Source organism: Coenobita brevimanus, chromosome 51 (assembly GCF_032717465.1).
Source record: "Coenobita brevimanus isolate Jiangsu-jjx chromosome 51, ASM3271746v2, whole genome shotgun sequence".
Classification (NCBI taxonomy): domain Eukaryota; kingdom Metazoa; phylum Arthropoda; class Malacostraca; order Decapoda; family Coenobitidae; genus Coenobita; species Coenobita brevimanus.
Window position 1 is genome coordinate 41,156,309 of NC_137004.1, and position 26,833 is coordinate 41,183,141.

The 26,833-nt window shown below is 44.7% G+C and overlaps 1 protein-coding gene across 1 annotated transcript in view; it reads left to right on the forward strand.

The window, feature by feature from the left end:
• Positions 1–19,146: 19,146 nt before the first annotated feature.
• Positions 19,147–26,833, forward strand: part of LOC145400124 (uncharacterized) — a 34,559-nt gene continuing 26,872 nt past the window's right edge. Inside the window, exon 1 of the mRNA XM_080272635.1 lies at positions 19,147–19,252. Within this exon, the coding sequence (XP_080128761.1) occupies positions 19,160–19,252 (93 nt within the window). The 5' untranslated portion in view covers positions 19,147–19,159. The remainder of the gene's footprint in view (positions 19,253–26,833) is intronic.

Genomic DNA, 26,833 nt, shown 5'->3' on the forward strand with positions numbered 1-26,833 from the left:
CTCACGGTCGGGGTAACTCTATTTCCTTCCAGCTAACGCCAGACGATTTTATTCAACAAAAAATTAAGTCATTGGGTCTCATACGAATTTTGACTTTGTCTAGAATTACCCTTTCTCCATCTTGCATGCTGACCTGTACCAAAAGATTAACGTTAGAATAAGGTGCTAGTCACGAAGAAGTGCTGTGGGAAGGATGTAGAACCAAAGCATCAAACGAAAACCTCCGCCAAGTTGCGGTGAAAGGAGTATAGCTGAGAATTCTTGATCTTGTGGGAAAAAGAATGCAGACGAAAAAGTTGCTATGATTGCCACAGGAAAGAGAAAATGAGAAAAACTGGTGAAAAAAGAGAGTGAAATTGAAGACATGATGCAAGAAAGAGATCACAGACAGATACTGAGAAGTGTTGATCTGGAACACTCAGGGACCACATTGGGTAAAGACGCTGTGATAAAGATGAGGGGCAGAGAAGAGTGATAATGACTGCACAGGATAAAGACGATGTGATAGAAGAGGCAGAGATGAATGTTAACGAATACACAGGGTAATGACGGTGTGATATCCAGGAGAGGCAGAGAAGACTGATAAGGACTACACAGTGTAAAGACGATTTGAGAAAGAGAAGAGGCTGAGAAGGGCACGGCTAGAGCACTCAGGGATGGCACGAGGCAAAGACGATGTGCTAAAGAGAAGAGGCAGAGAAGACTTGATGTAAAGCCACCCACTCACACATTCTGCATCGCCAGTGCTTGCCTCTTGAGCTGTCTTTATGTGCATACCAAGAGCTTTCACGAAGGACACGTGTTGATTTTGGAGAAGGAAGGAAGAGGGGGAGAGGGATAAGGAAGGGAAGGGGGAAGGAAAGAAGAGGGAAAGGGATAAGGAAGGGAAAGGAGAGGGGTAAGGAAGGAAGGGGGAAAGGGATAAGGAAGGAGAGGGGGAAAGGGATAAGGAAGGAGAGGGGGAAGGGAGAAGGTAAAGAGCGGATGAAGAGGGTGGCGGAAGTGGGGAAGATTAGAGAAAGGCGAGAAAACGGGGAGGAAAAGGAATATTAGTAGTTGGAGACGAGGAAAGGGAGAAAGAGAAAGGAAGGGTAGAAAGAGAGGGGAGTGAGGCCAAATGAGGAAGAAACAGAGGGGAGATGGGAGAAAAGAAAGAAATAGAGGGAGGAGGAAAGAAGAAAGAAGGGGAAATGAGAGCAGAGGGGTAGGGAAGGGAAGGGGGAAAGTGGGTAAGGAAGGAGAGAGGGGGAACAGGTACGAGGGAAGAAGGGAGAGGAGAAGGAAGGAGAAAGATGAATGAATGGGAGAGGTGAGAAGAGAGTATAAGAGAAGGGAAAAGAAGGACTGAATGTGAGAGTGGAGGGGTAGGAAAGGAGGAGAGAGTGGAGGGGTAGGAAAGGAGAAAGGGGAGGGGGGAAAGGAGTGAAGAGAGAGAGGTGGAGAAGGGAGAAGGATGAGCAATATTAGGAGTTATTTCTTTTCTAATCATCTTCTTGGACCCTTACATAACCTGTGACCTTCCACAGTACAGCTGCTTCATCCCCTGCTCCTCCCTTTCCTCCCTTCTTCTTCCTCCTCACCTTCTCCCACAAACAGCTTTGTGTCTCTCCTCAGTGCTTCCTTCACCCTTTCCCTCTCTCGTCTCATTCTTCCTTTTCTCAGTTTCTTGCATTCCCTCCTTCCTCACCTTCTCCGCTCCTCCGTTCCTTCCCCTCTCTCCTTCCTCTTCCTCACCTGATCCCACTAATATCTCTCCTCATCCTTCTCATCCCCCTTCCCTCACTCCCTTCCTTTCCTGTCCTTTCCCCTCTCGGTTTCCTTCCTGGCAGATCATCATAACATTTTCCAAGCAAGGTCAGAAATTTAACACTTCCAGTGCGGCTGCTTCCTTTGCATATACCCTTACAGCCTCAAGACAACCTTCCTCAGACGTCCCTCCTCAGATGTGGCGTCACTTGTCGGATTGAAACCTTAGGAATCGCTTCTTTGACTGGAGGGATGAGATGTAGTGTTCCTTAACCCCTGCTTCTTAGACTGGAAGGGTGAGATTTAGTGTTCCTTAACTCCCACTTCTTAGACTGGAGAAGTGAGATGCTGTTCCTTAACCCCAACTTCTTAGACTGGAGGGGTTAGATGTAGTGTTCCTCAAAGCACACACACACACACACACACACACACACACACACACACACACACACACACACACACACACACACACACACACACACACACACCGCGTTTTTCCTAACCTGACAAAGATCCCTAACCCCCTTTCACCTCAGTTCATCGCCAGACTAGAGGATCGATTTGACTAGTAACCAAGGAGACACACTATACCTCATAACTAGGGTTCACGAATTTCATGCATCCACGACTTAACAGTGATCCAGTTCCGTCATGTGAAGACAAATCAAGTATATTTTAAAGCACTGTGGATATGGGAAAGGGGGACGAACGAATAATGAAAAAAAGAAAAGAACAAAGAAAAGAAAAGAGAAGGTAAAAGAAAAATTCAGATAAAATAGGACATAAACAGATAGAAGTCAGCAGAGGAAGGAAAACGTATGGTTATTAGAGAGAGAGAAAGAGAGAGCGAGAGAGAAGGAAGGTGTGTGTGTGTGTCTGTGTGTCTGTGTCTGTGTCTGTGTCTGTGTGTGTTTGCCTGTTGGTGTCTGTGTGAGAGAGATTACCTGAACAGGTGTATTGCGAATGATATAAATGGAGTGGCTTCAAGGAACTGGTCTGAGAGAGAGAGAGAGAGAGAGAGAGAGAGAGGAAGGGGGGGGGGACTGGGCACCATATATTGATCTTAATGCGGCATCAAAGACAGGCTAGTGAGGGTAGGGTCCAGCCTCCAGTATACAGATGTGGCCAGTCCTGCTGGTGATTGGAGAGTGATTGGATGGTGATTAGTGGAGCAAGTGATTAGAGGAAGTGAGAGAGAGAGAGAGAGAGAGAGAGAATGATTTTTTAGTTTGTGTTTTTTTTTTATTTACTTTACCTTTCTCTCTTCTGCTATTTAGAGAAAAGTGGTGATTGAGTGGGGAGTGGTGATTACATGGTTGATTGGGTGGTAATTTTGTGGTGATTGGTTGGTGGTCAGGTGGTGTTTGAGTTTTAATTAGGTGGTGAATGGGTGGAGGTGATTGGAAGGTGATTAGCTGGTGTTTGGGTGGCGATTTTGTGGTGACTAGATGGTGATTAAGTGGTGACTTCTTTGCTTCCCTTCTTCCCTTCCCATCCTTTCCTTTCGTGAACCACCGTTTCTCTCCTTTCCCTTCCGTCTTCTTTTTTACCTTTATCCCTCCCATTAGCATCATCTCCCCTCTCCATCTCTTTTCCCTCCATCTTTCTCCTCCTCCCCGTCATTACCAGTCTCCTCCCTCTCCTATCTCCACCATCATTCGCGTCTTCATCTTACCCAATTTTTTCTTCATTCCCTTCTACATTCAGTTTTCGATTCCTAGTTTTTTGAGCCCATGATTTTTTTTTTTTTTTTCGTGAGTTTTTCGATTCCATGGCAGTTTTCGAGTAATTTTTTTTTTTTTTTTCTGCGACTTTTTTTTTTTCAATTCTTTTTTTTCCTATTTCCGTGACAGATTTTCGATTCAGTGATTGTTTTTGGATCCCTGGGCGGTGGTGTTTGGATTCCATGACAGTTTTTCGATTTCGTTAGTTTGTGTGTGTGTGTGTGTGTGTGTGTGTGTGTGTGTGTGTGTGTGTGTGTGTGTGTGTGTGCGGTCCATGACAGTTTTTCGATATCATTACCGATTCCATAACTGTCTGTCGATTCAGTGACCTGTTTTTGATGCCATGGAAGTTTTTCGGTGCTTCATGGAAACCTTTCTCAGTTTTTCTTGTCTGCTTCAACTTGAGGGATTGGTAGTGGTGGTGGGTGCCTGTGGGTCTGGTGGGCATGGGAGAGCTGTTCTTAGCTATCCTTGTCCTGTTCTCTGTTATCTTTGTCCTGTTCTTTGCTATCCTTGTCCTGTTCTTTGCTGTCCTTGTCATGTTCTTTGTTATCCTTGTTCTGTTCTTTGCTATCCTTGTCCTGTTCTTTGCCATCCATGTCCAGTTCTTTGCCATCCATGTCCTGTTCTTTGTTATCCTTGTCCTGTTCTTTGCCATCCATGTCCTGTTCTTTGCTATCCTTGTCCTGTTCACTGCTATCCTTGTCCTGTTCTTGGCTATCCTTGTCCTCTTCTCGCATTCTAGCCACACTCTTTGACAGGAGCTGCCTTGCATGGGACACCTTACCTACTACAGTTATCCCCCTGTGGTGTTGATCCTTCCTATATCCACTCGCTCCTTTCATCCTACTCGCTTCCTTCTCTACTTTCGTGTTTGTAATTTTCTCACTCCTCTCCTCTAAATATTCATGTCTTGCCTTGAGCCACTGAAGCTTTACTAATTTCTCCATGGTCGTCCCTCATTTGTTTACCTCTTCATGTTTATTGCCATTTCTCTCCTGTTTCCTTCGTCTTTTCCCTTGTATGCCTTTCAAGATCTCTCTCTCTCTCTCTCTCTCTCTCTCTCTCTCTCTCTCTAAATAATTTTTCTTGCGCACATCTTCTTTCCTTTTTCTTTCATAATTTTCACACCTCTGTCCTCTTGTGGCCATATTATTAAAACTTAAGTGAACGAAGATATGAGCAAATATATATCTGACGATAATTTATGAAAAGTGGGAATGAGCGAATATGTCTGATTATTCTGCCTTTTCACTTTAGCAAGACGTAAAATTGCCATCTCTTCATCCTGAACGTTGGGCTAGAATAAGATATTAATACTAGAATGTGGTACTAGTCACGAAGAAGTGCTGTGAAAATGGTGCAGGGCTGTTGTATTGTGTCCATCTTTAATGTTGAGCTATAAGAAGAGAGTAACACTAGAATATGGTGCTAGTCACGAAGAAGTGCTATGAAAAGAATACAGGATGTAGTATTGTCACTCTTGAATGCTGAGTTTTAACAAGAGATTAACCCTAGAATATGGCGCTAGTCACGAAGAAGTGCTATGAAAAGGATGCAGGACTGTAGTATTGCCTTATTTGGCCACTGAGCTCCGGGAAATAGGCTGCAAAAGAAAGAAAATTCCTCCAAACCTAAGTGAATAACCTACGTACCTTGTATTGTGGGACACAGGTTAATTACATCAAATAATTACAGGTGTTCAGGTGTTCTATAAATGACCGTAAAAAAAAATCGGAGGCTAACTTACACCTTGGCGGACACAGGTTTTAAAAATAGAGTATCCAAATGTATTCTCCTCCATCCTTTGCCTTGAACCACTGGAGCCTGCGTAATCTCTTCATGGTCATCACTAGGTTTGTTTACCTCCTCTTCTTTATCGCCATTTTTCTCCCGTTTCTCTTTCCTGGTACCTTCACTGCGATGACGTCTTTTGATTCGACAGGAGGATTAGCATAAGAGTTCGGTGGTAGTCACGAAAAGTTCTATGGAATGGATTTTGCACCGTAACTTTGCCCTTTCCTGTCATTCGCCTCCGGGCAATAAGCTGCAATAAGACGAAAACCTCCGCCCACTTAAAATGAATTAACTGTTGTATGGGAAGCAAAGACGCCAAATGATTACCATTTACTCTCCAGCAGAGTCCGTTCGAGTAGTAGTAGTAGTAGTAGTAGTAGTAGTAGTAGTCCCTGGTTCATTCGAAACGTGAACCCAGTGGACTCCATTCTGAAGTTGTCTTTCTCCTTCAGTCCACCATCCACTGCCTGGGGGATGGGGAGGGAGTTGAGGGATGTTTGTACAACCAGGCTGTGGAACCGTCAAGTTATATCGGTGCCACTCGTGATGGCGTCCGTCTCCAGCCCTTCCATACGAGTAAAGGAGGGCAATGGACAGAGTAAGAATCGAAAAAAAAAAAAAAAAAAAAAGACAAAATCAAAGAATTATGAGAAAAGGGCCTCATTTATTTTCCATAGTACAGCCTGGGTCAGAAATTATATTAGATCGAGGTACAGTCGGAGTCAGAGGTTGTCACGGGAGTCAGCGATGATCAGGTGCGTAACTTCTACCATCACTGACCCTCTGATACACCTTTCGACCCTGACCATAGCTCCTCCACTTCAGACTCTCCGACACAATTTTTACCCCCTCTTCGCCGTGTTCAAACATGGTCAGGCACTGCATACAATTCTAGCACGTCTTGGATATTTATACACTCCTGCGTAATGGCTGTGTGGGTGTTCATGCTAATAAGCGTTCGGACGTGAGTATCCCGCGGCCCCTCTCCCTCTGCCCCTCCAGCCGGTGTGTTTAAAGATTCAGAGTTTGCTAGGAAGTTGTGCAGTACCTGAAGAAGCCGACACAGGGCGCAAGGGTATCTGTCTCTCTGTATCTGTCTTTCTATCTATCTACCTATATGTCTACTGTCTATCTTCGTCTTTCTGCATATCGCCAGACACCTTAATCCCGTAAGAGGTGGCCACAAACCTAACGCCTCCTTATTACCTGTCCTCCGTCGTTAGGCAACTCTCTCTCCGACTCACTGCTCCCCTCTCTCATATACCTCTCCACCTCATCGCTTCATCTCATCCTCGGTCACCCCTTTCCCCTCTCTCTTCTCCACCTCACATACACTTTCCTAGGTGTACTAAGAGAGAGAGAGAGAGAGAGAGAGAGGAGGTCACTGGTATTTCTCTCTTCTCCTCAGAATGTCTGTTTTTCTGTGTAACATTGTTCATTCTTCTTCTTCTTCCTCATGTTTCTTTCTCTCACACATCTCACATCCTTCACCTTATTCCTCAGCATTCTCTCTCTCTCTCTCTCTCTCTCTCTCTCTCTCTCTCTCTCTCTCTCTCTCTCTCTCTCTCTCTCACACACACACACACACACACACACACACACACACACACACACACACACACACACACACACACACACACACACACACACACACACGTTACCTAATGATCAGTATTTGAATCAGGTGGTGTCGTAATTTGTGTGTGTGTGTGTGTGTGTGTGTGTGTGTGTGTGTGTGTGTGTGTGTGTACTTGGGAGGGGGGGGTCTTTGAAAACTCCTCCCTCCCCACGAACCTGATCTTACCGGCACACGAAAAATAAACCCCTTCCACCTGAGGACATGATTCCTACTCTTACTACCTCCACACCCTTTTTTCTCTCGTCTCTCGCCCTTAACCAGTTCACTCCGGCCCATGATGACTCCCTAGGTATTCTGCGCGACAGGTTAAGACCCTGGTAGTGCTCCCCTTGACCTTTAAATAAATTCCTGGGTGAACTCCAGTCCTATCCTAACCTAACCTAACCTAGCCTAACCTAACCTAACTTAACCTAATCTAACCTAACCTAATCTAACCTAACCTAATCTAATCTAACCTAACCTAATCTAATCTAATCTAACCTAACCTAATCTAATCTAACCTAATCTAATCTAACCTAACCTACCCTAACATAGCCTAACCTACCAAACCAACTCAGACCCTCTGGTGATGGCTGCTCATGTATTCTGGACGACAAATTAATGTGGTAGTTGTATTGTCCCTAACTTTAACGTAATGACCTATCCCAACCTAACCTAATCTAATCATCTCAGACCCGAAGATGATAAGTGGTCCGGTATCCTGGGCGACAAATTAATATGGAAGTTATAGTGCCACTGATTCTCATTGGTATTGCAGTCCTAGCCTAGCCTAACCTACCCTTTCATAACCTAACTAGCTTATACTTGCTGATGACAAGTACTCTGATATTCTTGGCGACAAATTGATGTGGAAGTTGCGTTGCTCCAGACTTTCGTTTAATCCCCGTCCGAATTGCCACCCTAGGCTTACTCAACTCAACCTGCTCACACCGGCACACCGCAACGCCTCAAGCATTGTACAAGATGAATGACGTCAATGTCTAGTTCATTCTTGCTGTCTCTAGGCGGTCTGAAGGCTTTCACGGTTTCATCTTCTTTCGCACTGTATTCCAAGCTAACGCCACAGACGATTTCATTCAGCTGAGAGTGAGTTACGGGAATCTAGGAGAGTTAAAAGAGGAGTTTGGAATTACCTGAAGGGACACAAGTGGTTCATTAACTGGGATCAACAGAGGGGAACGGAGGTGTGATGGTGGAGGGGGTAATAAGGGGTGGAGCAAGGTGGATGACTGGAGGGGGACGGGGAGGCGCGAGGGGTGGAGTCGGGGAGATGACGAAGGGGGAGGAAGGAAGGTGGGGGAAGCCTGGAAGAAGTGTGAATACAGAATAGTGAAGATTGGAAAGGTGTAACGATGGGTTGAATGGTAGTGGTTGGTGATGGAATGAAGGATACTGTAAAATGTGCAGTAAAAGCAGTATATATTAAATGACAGAAAGCTTATTGTACACACGAAACATACTTAAATAATATGTTGTATACTTATGTTTGTGGTTGTGTATGGGGTGCTCTGTGTGTGTGTGTGTGTGTGTGTGTGTGTGTGTGTGTAACTCTTTCGACACTTTACCGAGCGTTAAAATTCTGCTAAGATCCGATGGGACTGCCAAAGCACCTCCCATACATTTTGTCTGTGCCCTTGTCTGCCCTTCCCTCTTTATCATTGCACTGTTATCCCTCTACCTCATCTATAATTGTAACTACTTTTCTGCCACTGAATCTATAATTCCATCATCTTTACTGCAGCTAAAATCATCTTGTCTCTGCCATTCACTACAGCTTCTATTTTCAACCTATAATTTCACCACGTGTCCTTTGTCCCATCTATTATTCCATTTACTTTTCTTTGCCACATCTATAATTCTACTACCTTTCCTCTGCCGCATCAATAATAATCTTGTCTTTCACTCTTGTCCTATCTCTTCTTTCTGCTCCTCATCATCCTCTTCTTTTCATCCTACTTCTCCTCTTCTGTTTTTCATTTTCTCTCTCTCTCTCTCATACATTTTCAAAAGCCTTTTTCATACCTACCAGCACACGTGCCGTCTCTGATTAAACGTAGCCGACGATGACGTAAATACTCTGCCTTAAGCAATTAGGGAAACTGGCTCAGGCTACTTCCCTCCCTCCTGCCTTCACCCCTTCCCTCTTTTCCCTTCACCCCTTCCCCCTCTCCTCCCTTCACCCTGACGACCTGCGTTGCGTCTTACTGCTGCCTCATTAGACGTTATTCACCTTGGGAGAGACTTTTCTGGCAATGAGGGATTAGTAGTAGTAGAAGAAGTAGTAGCAGTAACAGTAGTAGTAGTAGCAGTAGTAGCCTAGTGACTATAGAAGTACTAGTGGTTGTAGTAGTAGTAGTAGTAGTAGTAGTAGTAGTAGTACATGATTCGTCTAAAGGGTCAACCTGGTGCACTGCAGGCTAAAATTACCCCCCCCCCTTCCTGCAGTCCCCCATCCTGCTTTCGGGGGATAGGGAGGGAGTTGAGGGACGTTTGTATAACCAAGCAGAGAAGCAGCATAGATATATCAGTGCCACCACATGAAGGCGTCCCTCTCCAGCGCATGGGGGGGATTAATATAGCATTCATTGACCTATTCACCACATCTCTTCGTTGAATAAAATCGTCTGGTAGAATCCTGAATAAAGTGAAAAATACATAGTCGGACTGAAGAGGTTGTCCTTGAACTTTGAATTACTCCAGATATTTGTCCTTTGCAGCTTATTTCAAGTAGCTCAGTGGCAAAACAAGACAATACTGTGACTCTGCATCCTTGTAATAGCACTTTCTCGTGGCTAGCATCATATCCTACTGTTAATCTATTGTTACAAGTCAGAATTCATGAAGAGGAGATGGAAGTTGTAGCTCAAGTTAGAGTAAAATGAGTATGACTTTAGGATACCGTCACCCATCTCGCTCTCGGGCAAAAAGTAATCTTGGACTCACCTCTGTCACCTGTTGTCCAACCTGGAATTAGTCGGAAGGAAAAGAAAGTATTGTGGGAGGTATCGTTTGTTTACTTCCCTCAGGCAGGATGTCCGTGCGAGATTAAACTCCCTTGGGTGGTCAGCCGTGACGTCATGGAAGAGTACGTTACGTCAGAGAGGGACGCAAATGCATACCAATGTGAAAGCAAGGTCCAGACTCCAGAGAATACCTTGTCAGTCCGCAGGAAGCCAGCTAGAGCCCCGTGACGTCAGCGGGTGTGTTGACAATAGAGCGACAGAGCTGGCAGAGTTGAGATGCACAAAACAAGTTACTATCAGCCGTTTCTCGTAACTTCACACTTTTCACATCACCTTGGTCTAGAATTCTGTACTTTTGCAGCTTAAATGACGGAAATAATGGTACGATTTTACATAATTTCCATAGCTCTACTTGATGGCCAGTATTGGATTCTAATGTTAATCTTTTGCTACAACCCAGCCTTCGAGATGGAGGGGATGGTAATTTTACGTCGAGAGAGAGAGAGAGAGAGAGCACAGCGTTTCAGTTTGCGCAAAGGACAAGAGGACATGAAAAATTGTGCATTCTGTGGCTGATCCGGTGTGAGAAGAGGATGATACATTATGAGTGGGAGGAATACAGAGGAGAGAGATAGAGTTCTGTATTTTCTCTAAACGTTTCAGGCTCAAGATATAGGTTCTGTGTAGCCAGAAACGTTTGTGATAATATAATGAACCTCCAGCTCTGCCCTGTGTGTTCCCTTCACGCCCAGATTATCCACACTGCATTCTCCTATAATAATAATAATAATAGTAGTAGTAGTAGTAGTAGTAATTGTTAGGCTACTTTCTATAGTTACTGTCTGCAGTTACTCTCTACAGTTACTCTCTACGTCAACGAATCCATCAATTACTTAAACTCTGATGTAGAATCAAAATGCGCCCTCTTAACGAACGGGATAAGTCTTGCCATGTTCTCCCACGTGTCACCCAGGCGACACAGGTAACATACTGACCATGGCGAAAGCTGATTAAGAGACAGGTGAACGATGAACCTGGCACCGTATTCCCCTCGGCTAGGGAGCCTCGTTGGGCATCTTCCACGTTCCCATACCTCGTTTACTCCAACTTGGTCTAAAATCGCCGTCTCTCCATCCTGAATTCGGAGTTATAACAACAGATTAACACTATAGATTGCCGTAACACTAGAATATGATGCTAGTCATGAAGAAGTGCTGTGGAAGGATGTAGAGACGCACTATTGTCTTTTCTGCCACTGAGCTACGGAGAAAAATCTGGGCCAAATTAAGGTAAAAAAAAATAATTGTGATATCTTTTGGTTTGTTACATTTTATATATTATTTTAAAATTAATTTACATATATTTTCAACTCCTTCAGCTTATATAGTTTTAATCCCTTCAACCTGGTGACGTGCGTTTTATATTATTCTTGCTATTCCCAAATTTTAGGCCAAGTTAAAGTAAAACGGGTAGAGTGAGGAAAGAGGGGGAGGGAAGATGGTTAACGAGAGAGAATGCGAATCTTAGACAGCATCGGGGAATAACCGCCTATCTCGTGACCTTCTGGAGAGACACCCACAGCATGCTGATTTTCTCTGTTATGCTGATCCTGTCTCATGCTGACACTCTCACTCATGCCAATACATCTACTGATACTGTCACTCATGCCAGTACATCTACTGATACTGTCACTCTTGCTAATACATCCACTGATACTCTCACTTGTGTTGATATTCTCATACTAATATTCTTATTCATTCTGATATTCTTACTCAGGCTAATACTCTCACGTATAAGACGAGAGACCATTACTAAGCAGGGAGAGAGAGAGAGAGAGAGAGAATTAAAGCAAGGAAGGCTCGAAGTAGTTGGCTGGAATGGAAGCAAACAACAATTCAGGTGCACTCTACGTAAACATGTTGACCTGCATAGTAAAGACAGGAGGTATGCACACACACACACACACACACACACACACACACACACACACACACACACACACACACACACACACACACACACACACACACACACACGAGAAAGAGAGCGAGGTGTGTGTGTGTGTGTGTGTGTGTGTGTGTGTGTGTGTGTGTGTGTGTGTGTGTGTGCGTGTGTGCGCGCGCGCGCTCTCTCCATATTACAAAGTTGTACAGACCACACAGACCCTTACTGGCCTTACTAGGTGGCTTGGCCCAAACGCGTAACAAAAACACTTATTCTCTAATCCCAGGAGTTAATGAGCAGAACAACAAAGCAGGATGAGAGAGAGAGTGAGAGGGGAAAGCAGACCTCGCATAACCTTGACCATCACTACGGTATGAAGATTATTGAGACATGCCACCAACCAACGAAATCTCACTTCCAAATCCCCGCCACCACCACCACCACCACCACAAATCCCTCACCCTCTCTCTTCCTCACGTCCACCGATCCATCCTTTCACTTAATCTCCCGTGGGATTATTTCATTCAGACCCTCTAGTGAAAATTATTAAACATTTATACTAGAGGTAATGTTTACAGGGGAACTTAAACTAATGGGAAATGTTTATGTGAGAGAGACACAGGTAAGAACGTGATTTCTGCATTTTCTTAACGTTTTGGGCAGCTTAGAGAGAAGGAGAGAGAGAGACAGAGAGAGAGAGAGAATTCAACCTCTCACCTGTATCTCTCTCTCACTCAGCATTTCCTCTTGTAATTTATCATCTTAACCTAATGGCCAGGTGGTATAGTGGTCAGAACACCCCAGTCGAAGTGATGGTCTTCCTTAGGTTCGATCCCCATGAGTGTATATGACCCCTTAGACCAGCCTCGGACCCTTACACTTCGAAAGGAGTCAAATGGGATCGACTGCGACTGTTACTGCTACTTCTGCTACCACTACTTCTGCTGCTGTCACTACTTCTCCTGCTACCACTACTTCTGCCGCTACTACTACTTCTACTGCTACTACTACGTCTGCTGCTACTACTGCTGCTGCTACCACTACTCTTGCTACTACCCTTCTTCTGCTGCTACTACTACTGCTGCTACTACAACTGCTACTACCACTACTTCTGCTGCTACTAGCCTTCTACTTCTCCTGCTACCACTACTTCTGCCGCTACTACTACTTCTACTGCTACTACTACTTCTGCTGCTACTACTACTGCTGCTACTACCCTTCTTCTGCTGCTACTACAACTGCTACTACCACTACTTCTGCTGCTACTAGCCTTCTACTTCTGCTGCTACTACTACTTCTGCTTCTACCTATACTGCTGCTGCTACTGCTACGCTTTCACTATTATCACATTGTTTTGTTTTTCCTTTTTTTATCGCTTTAATGTGCACTTTAGTTATGAAATATCTAGTGGCTGTGTTAGTAAGGGCAAGTATAAAGGGAAGCAATCGTATACATAAATAAGCTTAGGAATGTTAATAAATACAGCCATAGGTGCCGCATTCATAAACTTTCTTTAGCATAGTGTGTAAATTTGTGTTCCCATAATATTTCGACCATTTTCACTTTCTTTCTGTTAAATCCAGTGAATAACAGAAACTTCTCAATGTAGGTCGATTTTTTGCCTTTTTTTTTCCAATTAAATCCACAGTGAAATACCGAAAAAATGCGTAGTATTGTTCCATGGTTTCTCGTAAAGCTGATTTCCCAGGTTCCCAGAAATGCATGGGCGAGCTGTACGGAAAAATGTTATTATATTAGAGTGCATCCCTGACACACACTGGAGACAGCACGTGTAAAGATGATACATTTATTTGCACACACATCCGGCCAACATGCACCTCAGCCTCGGCGTTCACAGCCTAAACTATACTCTTTCCACCCTAACTTGGCTCAAATTTTCGTCTCTGTCTCAGCGTTCACAGCCAAACTATATTCTTTCCACCTTAACTTGGCTCAAATTTTCGTCCGCGTGCAGTCACCAACCCCTTCGCAGCCTCGGCGTTCACAGCTACTCTATACTCTTCGCACCTTAACTTGGCCCAATTTTTCCTCCCTTTGCAGCCTATTTCACAAAGTTCAGTGGCAGCAAAAGACAGTTCTACGGCCCTACCTCCTTTCCATAACACTTCTTTGTGACTAGCACCTTAATCTAGTATTAATCCGATGTCACAGCTCAGCATTCAAGATTGGGAGAGGACAAGTTTAGGTTGTGTGAACAAAAAGTCTACATCCTTTCCATAGCACTTCTTTGTGACTAGCACCATATTCTTGGGTTAATTTATTGTTACAGCTCAGCATTTAAGATGGGGAAAGGGCAATTTTAGGTTAAGCTTGAGTAAAAAGAGAATAGACCGAATATTAGAATGAAAAAATACGAACTTACAAAATTATCTCTAAGAGTAAGTAACCTCTAAGGACAAGTGTTCGTCGTACAAAACCGGCTGTGTGGATGGGGCATGTTTCTCTAAGCTGAATAAAATCGCCTGGCGTTACCTGGAATAAAAAAAAAACAGATTTCACATTTCTATTAGGTAATTTTAATAGAGAGTTTTCTGCCTTACTGCTGCAGTGGGTGTCTCAGAGGGAAAGAAAAAAGTCTGGCGTAGGCCGCAAAAAAAAAAAAAACAAAAAAAAAAACAAGACTCCCACGTGTCTGTACCACATTACCGTGGGGATTATTGTTCCGATGGATTATTTATGCTCATATTTCGTAAAGTTATATATATGGAGACACAGCAGGTATGACTCGGGATTCAGGTATGAGTGAGATGGAACATACCTGAAGGGGGGCCAGATTGAGCTATTTTATTTTATTTTATTATTTTTTTTTGTATCTACCCCTAAGTACCCTTTCTAAATGTGGATACAATGATTCTTCCAATAGATTTCCAGGACGCAGGCTGAGGGGGTGAAGATGTTTTGTGAATACCGTGCCATGACGCTGTTTGGGCCAAGGTCACGCACACAGGTAGCTTTATGAGAGGTGCGGAGCGATGAGGTAAACACGATATTTCGCGTGCAAACCCTGACGCACGCTTATATAAAATGGCCACTTTCTCTTGGTGTCTTTGTTCTTTCCTATTTTCTCTCTGTCTTAAGTACTGTTATTTTTCCCTTTAGTTTTACTTTTTCCCATGTATTCAGTCTAGTACTCTTCTGTCTTAAAATTCTCTTCAGTTCATATTTTCTTTCACTTCATTGTTTCTAACCAGCCTTTCTTTTGGACACACAATCTTCTTACGTTTAATCTCTTTGTTTCTCCCCACGTTTCCTCTGTCATGGGTTCATCGATTTCCTCCTTATTCTCTTACATTTCCTCTCACCTGTGCACTGTTGTGGGTACTACTATTCCATCTTTTTACTGTTTGTTCCGTCCCATCTTATCTTCCATGTTTACTCTTTATTATATCCTAGTCTGTTCCTCCACCTCTCCACCTTCTCTCTCTCTCTCTCTCTCTCTCTCTCTCTCTCTCTCTCTCTCTCTCTCTCTCTCAACTTTCACCTCTAATTTTGTATGAAATAATTGTTGGCTGGACTTCCCTTTGGCATCATTACATTCCAGCCTCGTTATTTGCATTCCTTGATTACTCTGCCTCTCTAATTAAGATAGAATAGAGGCACTGACGAACACTGATTATTCCTCTTGGTGTGTGTGTGTGTGTGTGTGTGTGTGTGTGTGTGTGTGTGTGTGTGGTGGTGAGTGGGTAGTGAGGATCCCGGAGATAATGGTGATGGTAGTGATAGTGGTGATCCTCGTAGTGGTAGTGGGGCTTATGGAGGTGGTGAGGTATTTGTAGCGGTAGTGATAGTAGTAGTGGTGATGGTGGTGGTGGTGGAGTGTTGTGGTGGTGATGGTGGTAGGGGATGTAGTGGTGATGGTGGTGGTGGTGGAATGATGTAGTGATAGTGTAGGTGGGGTGTAGTGGTGATGGTAGCGGTGGGGATGGATGTATGATGGTGTTGGTGGTGGTGATAGTGGTAGTATTGGTGCTGGGGACGGTAACGATGGTAGTGATAAAAGTGATGGTGGGAGTTGTACCGTCGATATTGGTGGTAGTGGTGGTAGTGATAATGATAGAGAGGTGTTGGTGATAGTAATAGTAGTAGTAGTTGTTGTGGTAGTAGTGGTGGTGGTGGCTGGTGGTGGTAGTGATGGTGATGACTCTGACAGTATAGTGATGACAGTCGTAGTATTAGTAATGACAGTGGAAGCGGTGGTGGCGGTAGTAGTGGTGGTGGTGATAATTGTGATGATAGTGGTGATATTACATTCTAGCAGAAGCGGAAACATCAAGTAATGGTGATGATGGAGATGATACTATTGGTTACAGATGATGATGATGGTACTGTTGGTTGTAGTGGTGGTGGTGATGATGATGGTGGTGGTGGTGGTGGTGGTGGTGGTGGTGGTGGTGGCTATTGTGGTGATATGCAAAGGTGAATATATTTTTGTAACTTTAAAATGGCCTTGACACCTGCACTGAAAGCCACGCTCATAACAAAGCCGTAACTCGCCCAGTATTCTTTACAGTGTGATATTTAAACTCACTCTAAATCCTGGTTACCGGCTAAAACACACACACACACACACACACACACACACACACACACACACACACACACACACACACACACACACACACACACATTAATTTTTCACTGTAATTTCTGTTTTACCTTTACTCTTTCCCTCCATGTAATTAACCCTCCCAAAGGTCGCTTCTTCTCCTGCATTATATTCCATCCAAAACCAGACGATTTTATTCAGCTGACAATAAGTAATAGGAGCTTGAGAGAGAGAGAGGGGTTTGAAAATACTTTGAGAGAATTCGGCTTCCAAAAGTCTGCACCCAGGCGGCTCTTTACCACGCCTTCTGGGTCCATCTACACATTTCTTAGTACTTCCGAGAGAGAGAGAGAGAGAGAGAGAGAGAGAGAAGATAACGAGAGGAAGAAAGAAGGAAGGGAAAAATGTGAGAGGAGGAAAAACAGGCCGAGAGACACAGACGGACGGAGGGGTAAATAGACAGACACACAGACAGACAGACAGAACGTACACACCATACCTTAACTACTGTACAAAATTTGCACCAAAATGGTGAGCGTTGAGGTGATGACTGGCAGGGAGTTAGGTGGTGTGTATTTTTGTTGAGTATATGTAGGTGGTAATGATGATGGTGATGATGATGATGATGATGGCAGTGGTAGCGTCCTCCATCTTGCTGCTAAGGGTCTGGATGATGACAAGTGAGGATGATGATGATGTTGATGATGATAATGGTGACGGCAATAGTAGTGTCCTTCATCTTGCTGCTAAAGGTCTGGATGATGACAGTGATGATGATGGTGATGATGATGATGATGATGATAGTTTCGTGCTGGTAGTATTGATGGTAGTGTTTTACCCCAAACTTAGTCGGGAATAAGATCTGGTTGATGATGATGATGATGTTGACGATAATGATGATGACGATAATGATGACGACAGTAATGATGGTGACGATTATGATGACGAAAATGATGATGACGATAATGTTGGTGACGATAATGATGACGACAATGATGACGACAGTAATGGTAGTGACGATGGTAGTGATGGCGTCAGGTGTAGCCACAAAGCGAGGCGAGCGGCCAGGTATCGACCGGAGCGGAGAACAGAATCACCCTTGACCTTTGGCTGTAATGTATTGCAATTTTTACCTTTTTCACCTATTATCCTCCTCCTCCTTCCCACCCCCCTCATCGACCTACCTGCCCATTTCCCTTGTTTATATTTATTTTCTTCCTCCTCCTCCTCCTCCTCCTCCTCCTCGTTTCCCTTTTCCTTCCTTCGTATATACATTTCTCTCCTTCCCTGCGTCTCGTTTTTATCGCCGTTTATTTTATTTTTATGTTTATTCGCCTTTTCCTTCCCTCCATTTATTTGTTTATCTCCTTCTTCCATGTATTTATATTTCTCTTTCCCCACTTCTTCCTTCTCCGTTATTTCAATTCTCCCGTTTCTTCCTTTATTTTTCTCTCTCCTCACCTCCTCCCTTTCCTCTGTTTATTTGTTTTTCTCTCTCCTTACCTCTCCGTTTTCCTCCGTTTATTTATTTTCCTCCTCCTCCCCTCCCTGTTGCCGGCTTCCCCGTCCCCTGTTACCTCACACATCTCAATTTCCTCTCCCCTATCTCCCCTCCCCTCTTCCTCATCTCCCTTTCCCTCCTCCCCCATATACCCTCCCCTCCTCATATCTCCCCTCCCCACCTCCTCATCTTCCCTCCCCTCTTCGTCATCTCCCCTCCCCTTCTCCACCATATATACCCTCCCCTCCTCCCCCATGTACCCTCCTCTCCTCCTCACATCCCTTCCCCTACTCCAAAACTCCCCTCCTTTCCTCCTCATCTCCCCTCCCCTCTCCCCTGTCCCATTATCAAGAAGCATAACTGTGTAACCTAGAGTCGTATTCTCGTTGGTACAGAGGGTTTCTTAGCGCCTGATCCTTAGCGATTTATTTTGTACATCACACCTTAACACTCTCTTGTGTGTTATTTATGTAGTTTAAAATTCCTACGTAATTTACATCAGTAACATACAAGGGGATACTGAGGTGTAACGCATAGCATAAATCGCCATGGAGGAGGTGCTATGGTCTCCTATAGCATCTAAAATACTGCCCTCAGCGTCGCCGTAGTGTCTAGGATGGTGGTGTGGAGTCAGAGGGACTTTCGTGGCAAGAGTGTGGCTAAATTCCAAGCTCCATGACAATTATATTCCATGTCAAGTTTTGTGGACTAACCGTAGGGGATCTGTTACATAATTTGATACTCGGTTGATATGCATTTGAAATATTAGCATTGTTTGGGGAGGTGGTGTGTGTGGTGGTGTGCGGCAGCCTATACCTGGCCAGGGGCGGTCGGTATATAAAGGGGCGCATGTGTGGCACCGGCCGGAGAAGCATCAGGAAGCTTGAGTAGTGTGTTTCACTTTGCCAGGGCAGGCCGAGTGGCACTTACTCTCTACTCTGGGCAGCTGTCACAGGCTGCAGCTGAGTAATTACGTAACAAGACCTGCAGCGGGATTCATCGTTGTCCGCGGTCGGGTCTTTAAGTTTATAGCAATGTTGTTGTAGTGACGAGAACTGTGAACTTTCCTAACTTTTACCAACAACCAAATCCCGGAAAAACAGACAAAGGAACCTGGAAAGGAGTGAGGAGCCTTTTCAAACAAATCTCTGAAGAAACTCAGGAAACTTAAAAGGTGTAAGGAACTTTTTTATATGGTCCGCGGGTGAAAGGAACAGCAATAGCAGCAGCAGCGCCGGGGAAGAGCCACCGGACAGCACCTGTGAGTCTGGTGTGTTGATGGTGGTCCAGAAGATGAGGTTCGAGGATCCTTTCGATGTGGACGCTTTCATCTCCAACCTTCTCTTCCTCAAGAAATACCCAGGCAAGAATGTAAGTAACCCAAGTAACCTAAGTAACCTTTTAACGAACGGAACAACTTTCTAATCTCAGTCCCCTCGAGGTATACTCCGCGCCATCCAACTTCTCCATAGATATATTTGCCTCTAATAAACTCAGGTAAATTTCTTCCTGGCGAGGTGATATGTGACCCCTAGTATGTCCATATTCTTAAAAGTCACACTAATTCTCTAAGTGTAATTTCTTCCAGGTGATAAAATTATGACGCCCAGTATGCTCATATCCGTAAATGTCACACTAATTGGCACAGGTGAAAAATTATTCCTGTTGATAAGATGGCGATGTGACACCTGGTCTCTATATCCATAAATATCACGGTAATTGGCTCAGGTAATTTTCTTCCACATGAAAAAATTGTGTGACTATGTATTCGTGAACTTAACACTGACCTTTCATGGTTTGGAATGATGGCCGAGAGGATAGTGCTTTACGAACAAGTTGGCTGGGGCGGAGTATGATTCATTGCATTATATCATAGTCTGCCATGTATGTCATCTTGTTTTGATATTACCAGTGCTTCGTGTAACTCCTATACCTCATCCAAAGTGCATGTGTTGATACGCCCACTACACTAACTAAAGAGGGGGGACAGGGAAGCAGTTACACCCTTTGAGAACTATTTTGTTTTATCATCGTCATTCCGCGTAACTCGTGTGCACTATTCAAGTGCATCTACGCTAACCACTCAAGAGATATAGCTGGAGAGATTAGGCTGCAGAGATTTAGCCTGAGAGATTTAAGCTTGAGAGATTTAGCTTGATAGTTTAGCTTGAGAGATTAACTAGAGAGATTCAGTTCGAGTACTTTAGCTTGAGAGATTTTGTTTGAGGACTTAGCTTGGGAGATTACCGTGAGAGATTTAGCTTAAGAGATTAACCTGAGGGATTTATCGAACTGTAGAGGTTAGATTATAGTCTTATTTTACAGCTACGTTTTTTCTTTTCCTCTCTCTCTCTCTCTCTCTCTCTCTCAACTTCGGCTCAAATTGCCATCTCTCCGTTTTCAGTGCCAAGTTGCAGCAATTGATTAACAGCAGCCTATGGTGCTAGTCACGAAGAAGTGCTATGGGAAAGTTGTAGAGCTGTAGCATTTCTCTCTCTCTCTCTCTCTCTCATTGATCTACACGAAATAAATTGCAAAAAAATGGACGAAAACCTGGACCAGGGTAAGGTAAAAACCAGGAAGATTGTTCAACTGAGAGAGAGAGAGAGAGTATAAACCTGCGCGTCAATCCACCTTGTGTCCCCGTGAATACATAATATCTAATTTTGACCCAGACTCACCTGCTCATTCACGACATTTCAGCTTTGCATATTTTTCACCTTTCTGATTCTATTCCCGTCCTATTCATGAGCTATGGTGGGCGGTATCTCTTTGCTGTGCGTCAGAGGCAAGATGCTCTGATAACGGGGTGTATTCATATTCCGGTATTCATCATTGCATACAGAGAGCCAGCCTTTTTATTGCGTTTAATGGGGCAGATCTTATTAGTGCGACAAAAATCTGATTCATTGGACTCGCTCATGTATTTTTACTGCTTAACTCCGCTTATGTACAGACTGAAATAAAAGTTTGCTCCCCCACTTCACCTGTTCCGCATTTACAGCATCACTTTCCTCCCAAACGCATCACAAAGAGAATCACATGGGCGGAGAAACATACCCAGCCTCTCTCAGCTCAGGGATATAGCCTACAGCCAGCAGAGGAAACAGAAATACAAGGGATGAAAAAGTAGGCTAATTTTTGTCCCCGACTGTACATGCTGTCCACCTGCTTAGATTTTTCAGACCCTTGGACAGTCTCTCTCTCTCTCTCTCTCTTTCTCTCTCTCTCTCTCTCACACACACACACACACACACACACACACACACACACAAATAAAGACCTGACTGTAACATTAACAATTGCAGGTTTTATTCTAGGGGAAGACTTATACCTAGCAAAGTTTATTTATTTATTTATTTTTTTTGCCGTAATGACCCTCGTGTAGTCGATAGTTATTAATGAGACGACGGAGAGAGAATAAGTAGAAGGAAGTACAGCGTTGCGGAGAGAGACTGACACGCAATCGTAATGTATGAAAGCAAGTTTTTTTTTTTTCTTGATAGGATCTGTTAACATTTCCCCAAACTCTTTCGCTTTATGTTTTACTGCTTTAATTCTTATTTACTAGACGTTGCATTACGCACAGTTTTAATTTTATTCAAATTAACATAAGACGATTTCGTTCAGCGAAAAAAAAAAAAAATGATGGTGAGAAGGTAGGGAAAATGACTCGCGTAACCTTCGAAAAAGCTAAAAAAAAAAAAAAAAAAAGAAATCTGAAGAAAATAGTCTGGAATTAGTCTGGATAATAAACCCAAGTGCGTCATTAGAATAATTCTTATAGTTTTTTTTTTTTTTTTTTTTTTTTTTTTTTTAAGTAATAGCACGTCCCCCAAGTTAGGTTAATGTCTGGTGCTTTCCTTCCTCCTCGTTCTTATCGTTTTTACCTGTCCTGCTTGATTCCTTCCTATCTTTTCCTGTTTTCATTCTCCCGTCCCTCCTTTCTCAGACTCCTTTCCTCCCTCGCAGTTATTACATCTCTTCTTTCTTCATTCCTTCCCTTCCTCTTATGTAACCATTCTCACCTCCTCCTTTCTCAGATTCCTTTCTTTCTTCCCCGTTCTTGGCTCTCATTTCCTCATTTCTCTCCTGCTTCTTTTGTTTCCATATTATCTCAGACCCCTCTCCTTCCTCCCCGACCGTATCTCTCCTTTCCTCATCCCTTTCCTCCTCCTTCCTTTTCTGCAGTCAGGTAGGGTCAGGTGAGGTCAGGTGGGGTCAGGTAGGGTCACAGTGCGTACCAGTGCTTCACTAATATAAAGCTCACTTAGGTTGCACTGGGTTTCTAATTTGCCGAGGATCAATGGAGTAATTTTGTGTGTGTGTGTGTGTGTGTGTGTGTGTGTGTGTGTGTGTGTGTGTGTGTGTGTGTGTGTTTATGCGGGTCACATGTACGAAGGTGTGCTGAGTCAAGGAAGTCGAGAGGGGTGCAGGGCGAAAAGAGGGGGAGGGGGCCAGTGAGGAGGCTTCAATATGCACGTGTTTGTCCGGGTGAGAGAGAGAGAGGGAGAGAGAGAGAGAGGCGGGGGAAATAGGGAAAGACAGAGAGGAAAACAAAAAAGGAGGAGGAGTGGAGAGAAAATGAAAATCCTTTACGGAAGCTTAATTTTGAGTCAAGAGTTAAAGATGAGTAGGAAGAAGATAAAAAAGGATGAAAGAAGGAGAGGTGAGGAAGAGAAGAAGGAAATACGGAAGAACGATTATAAGAATTGAGAAAAAGAGAGGATGAGAAGACGAAGAAAGATGAGAAGATGAGGAACTGGAGACAAGGAGACGTGGAGGAAAAGGAAGTAGAGGAAGAAGGAGGAGAATGGGGTAGTGGAAGAGGAGGATACCGTCAGTGGAGACAATACGAAGGAAGAAGAGAAATGGTAGAGGAGAAACAGGGGGAAAGAGACAAATATGAACGATAAAAGAGAAGACGAAACGAAAAAGGAACTGTAAGATGGGAGAACCTGAAGGAGCGAATGAGAGCAGACTGGAGAGCAGAGAAGAGAGGAGAGGAGAGGAGAGAACATGTACTGATAAGGAGAGTGTAGATGAGAGCGATAGGGGGGAGAGGGTGAGGGAAGCTGGTCTCAGGCGATGGAGGGAGAGAGAGAGAGAGGAGGAAAAGAGGAGGAGGTAGATATAGAAGAGAAGACAGAGAAGGGTAGAGAAAGAGGAGAGAAACTATTGGGAGGAAGTAGATTAGCAGGAAACAAAATAAGAAAAGAGAGAAGAGGAAAACTTAGAGAGTAACTGCATGAAAATAAAGAGTGGAACATTACCAAGTTGATACGGGAAGGGGAAGGGAATAGGAAGGGAGGAAATGGAATGGGGAGAGAGAGAGAGAGAGAGAATCAGAGGTGGAATTTGAATGATAATAAGGAATGTAAGGTGGACCACGAAGAAGGAGAAAGAGCAGTGAAGAAAGAAAAGGAGAGGAGTTACCGGGAACGAAAGAAGAGACGAACAAGAGAAGCGAAAAATTAAGGGAAGAGAGTTACAGAAATTATGTCGATTGGGTATAGGACTAAGGTGATGAAGAAGGAAGGAGGTAGAAAAATGGAGAGAGAGAGAGAGAGAGAGAGATACAGACATTAACAGGAACGAAAGAAAATATGGAGGAAGAAATAGAAGGACTTTGAGATATAAGAATTGAAAAGTAGACCAGGGTGAGGAGAAAAAGTGGGAGGTAGGAATTAAAAAAAAAAAAAGAAAAAGAAAGAAAAAGAAGCTGGACATAGGAAGAACCAAAAAAGGTTGATTGAGAAGAATGACGAAAATTAGAAGTGAAAAAAAAAAATAGAGAAAAAATGATAACTGAAGATGGAAGAGGGATAATAGGCGGAAAAATGAATAATAATGGAAATCACTCACATTGATAGTATGATGAAAAAAAAAAATTAAAAATGAAAGAGAAATGAACGAAAAAAATCACGTGAGGGATGACGGGATTGCGGAAATGAACCGAGCTTGCAATTTCAGGCTCACAGTGATGACCCGGGGAGAGAGAGAGAGAGAGAGTACTTGGAAACAACTCTTTGAAGTAATACGGCACAGTTTTCTTTTTCTGAGGTAATGAGAGTAGAAAGAAGAGCACTCACATTAAAAATAAAAATGAGAGACAGTGAAGAGGAGGTCCTAAATGAGAGAGAGAGAGAGAGAGAGGGAGAGAGAAAGGGAGAGAGAGAGGACACGGAAGAGTTTGAGTGTACTGCGATAATGAAGGGTGGGGAAATACTTGAGAGGCAGTGAAGAGTTTGTTGGAGGGGCGAGGGAGAGAGAAGGAGGGGTGAAGGAGAGAAGATAGAGAGGAGTAGGAGTAGGAGGAGGAGTACTAGAGAGGAGAAGGGAAGCGGAGGAACAGAGAGGAGAAAGAGTAAAAACGCTCGAAGGAGGAGAGGGTCTATGTAGGAGAGGAGGAGAAGGAGGAGGAGGAGAGAGGAGGAAGGAGAGAGGTTCGATGAAGAGGAGAGGAGGGAGGAAGATAATTAAGTAGAAGTTAAAGGAGATAGGAACGATGAGAGAGAGAGAGAGAGAGAGAGAGAGAGAGAGAGAGAGACCTGAATAAGAGAGGTTTATCTGACTTAGAGAGGATGCGTGACAGACCCAGTTCACCTCTCTCTCTCTCTCTCTCTCTCTCTCTCTCTCTCTCTCTCTCTCTCTCTCTCACACACACACACACACACACACACACACACACACACACACACACACACACACACACACACACACACACACACACACACACACACACACACACACACACACACACACACACACACAAGCCCTTTCTCTCGCTGCATTTTTCTCCTTTTAACCTCTCTCTCTCTCTCTCTCTCTCTCTCTCTCTCTCTCTCTCTCACCCTTACTCCCCAGCCATCGACCTCCCCACCTGTCACCCCATCAACTACCTCTATCCTCCCCATCAGCTCCCACCCTCCCCACCTTCCCCTCCTGTTATCTCCCAGTTCTCCTCATCTCCCCATCGACCACCACCTCACCAGCTTCCTCATGTACCTTCCCCACTTTCCCCACATCAACCCCACCATCCGCCCCCATATCAACCCCACCATCTCCACGGCAGCCTCCCACCTAACCGGCTTCCCCATCGACTCGTGCTATCTCCCTGGCAACCTCCACCCTCCCCAACCTCCCCACCTCCCCTCACTATCTCCTTGGCAACCCCTCCCCTCCCCACCTCCCTCCGTTATCATCCCTGCAACTCTCACATTCCCTCACCTCCCACCAACATCCCTGCCTTCTCTTCCAGCCTCCTTTTCACCTCCTTCTTCAACTCCCCATCACCTAATATTTCCCGAGCACCCTTCATTCTTCCCCACGCCTCAGTCTCCCACAGATCCCACCAGCGCCCAACCTTCCTAGCCTCCCCACTTACCCCTCATTCTCCCCACCTACTCGTCTTTCTCCCCACCTACCTAGTACTCCCACCCTCCCCCCTTTCCATCCCAGCGATTCCCTAAACTCCCCACTTACCTCAACTGTCTCCCAAGAATTTCCCACGCTCCTCCACCCCCCAAACCCTCCTTCCTTACCCTACCCTCCCCGTTTTTCCTTTCCTTCCCCTCCCCTCTCAGTCATTCCCATCTTCTCCTTCCCTCCGCACCTTACCCTTCCTTCTCCACCATCCCCTTCCTTCCGCATCTTCCCCTTCCCTCCCCACGTTCCCCTTCCTTTTCCACCATCCCCTTCCTTCCACATCTTCCCCTTCCCTCCCCACCTTCCCTTTCCTTCTCCACCATCCCCTTCCTTCCTCATCTTCTCCTTTCATCACCACCTTCCCCTTCCTTCCGCATCTTCCCCTTTCATCATCCTGTCATCCTCTTCCCCTTCCTTCACCCTTCTCCCCTTCCATCCTCATCTTCCCCTTCCCTCCCACCATCCCCTTCCATTCCCCTGCAACTCCCAGCCTCCCGCCCCTGGCTCCGCCCCTCCTCCCGCATCAGATCAATGCGACTCGTGCCCCACCCCCTCCCACGGCCAGCTGATTGCGACGAAGTGGAGGCGCCCCCCAATACCCCACCCTACCACAGCCCCCCAATACCCCACTCCAATACATACCCCACTACCCTGTTTCATCATCATCATCATCATCATCATCATCATCATCATCATCATCACCACCAGCACCACCACCACCACCACCGCCATCACCACCACCACCACCACCATAACTGTCATCATCATCATCATCATCACCATAACTATCATCATCACCAATAGGAGCAGCATCCTAACCCTATTTCTCACTATTACGGTTATCTCTTATCATTACCGGTACTGTCTTTATCTGCTATCTGCTCTAAGCCTATGAAATATCCCCATTACTACTAGCCTACCTCCTTTACCAGCCATCATCACCCATCATCCTAACGACATCGCACTAAGGCCAAAATCGGACGTATTCTGACGCAAATTTTTCCCACCGCGTAGGTCAAAGTGAACATTGGAACTAGTCGTAGTGGTGGTAGTAGTTGCAATCCCCAGGCATATCCGAATCGTGAACCCAGTGGACTGCAGACTGAAATTGCCGTCCTCCTGTAGCTTACCTTCCTCCTTTCGGGGGATAAGGAGGGAGCTGAGGGACGTCTGTATAACCGGGCAGTGGAGCAGCTCGGTTATATCAGCGCCACCTCGTGAAGGCGTCCGTCTGCAGCACCAGGTACCGGAAGAATACCTCGTTTCACCGTTTTTCACTGACACCTGCATTGTCTAGCATGAAAAACGCCTTGTCTTGAACCTGGCTCAGTGAAACGAGGTGATCTTTTTCAGGTAATTACACCAACCTGTAGTATCGCATTATTAACATCCTAATATTTCCCAGCCTCGGTGTGAGCAGACGCTAGTTCTTTCTCACGGTCAGATAGAGTATACAGAAGAGTGGGCGATATAGAACCAAGCTCTTCATCATCGGGACACGACCCCCGGAAGAAGGATGCAGTG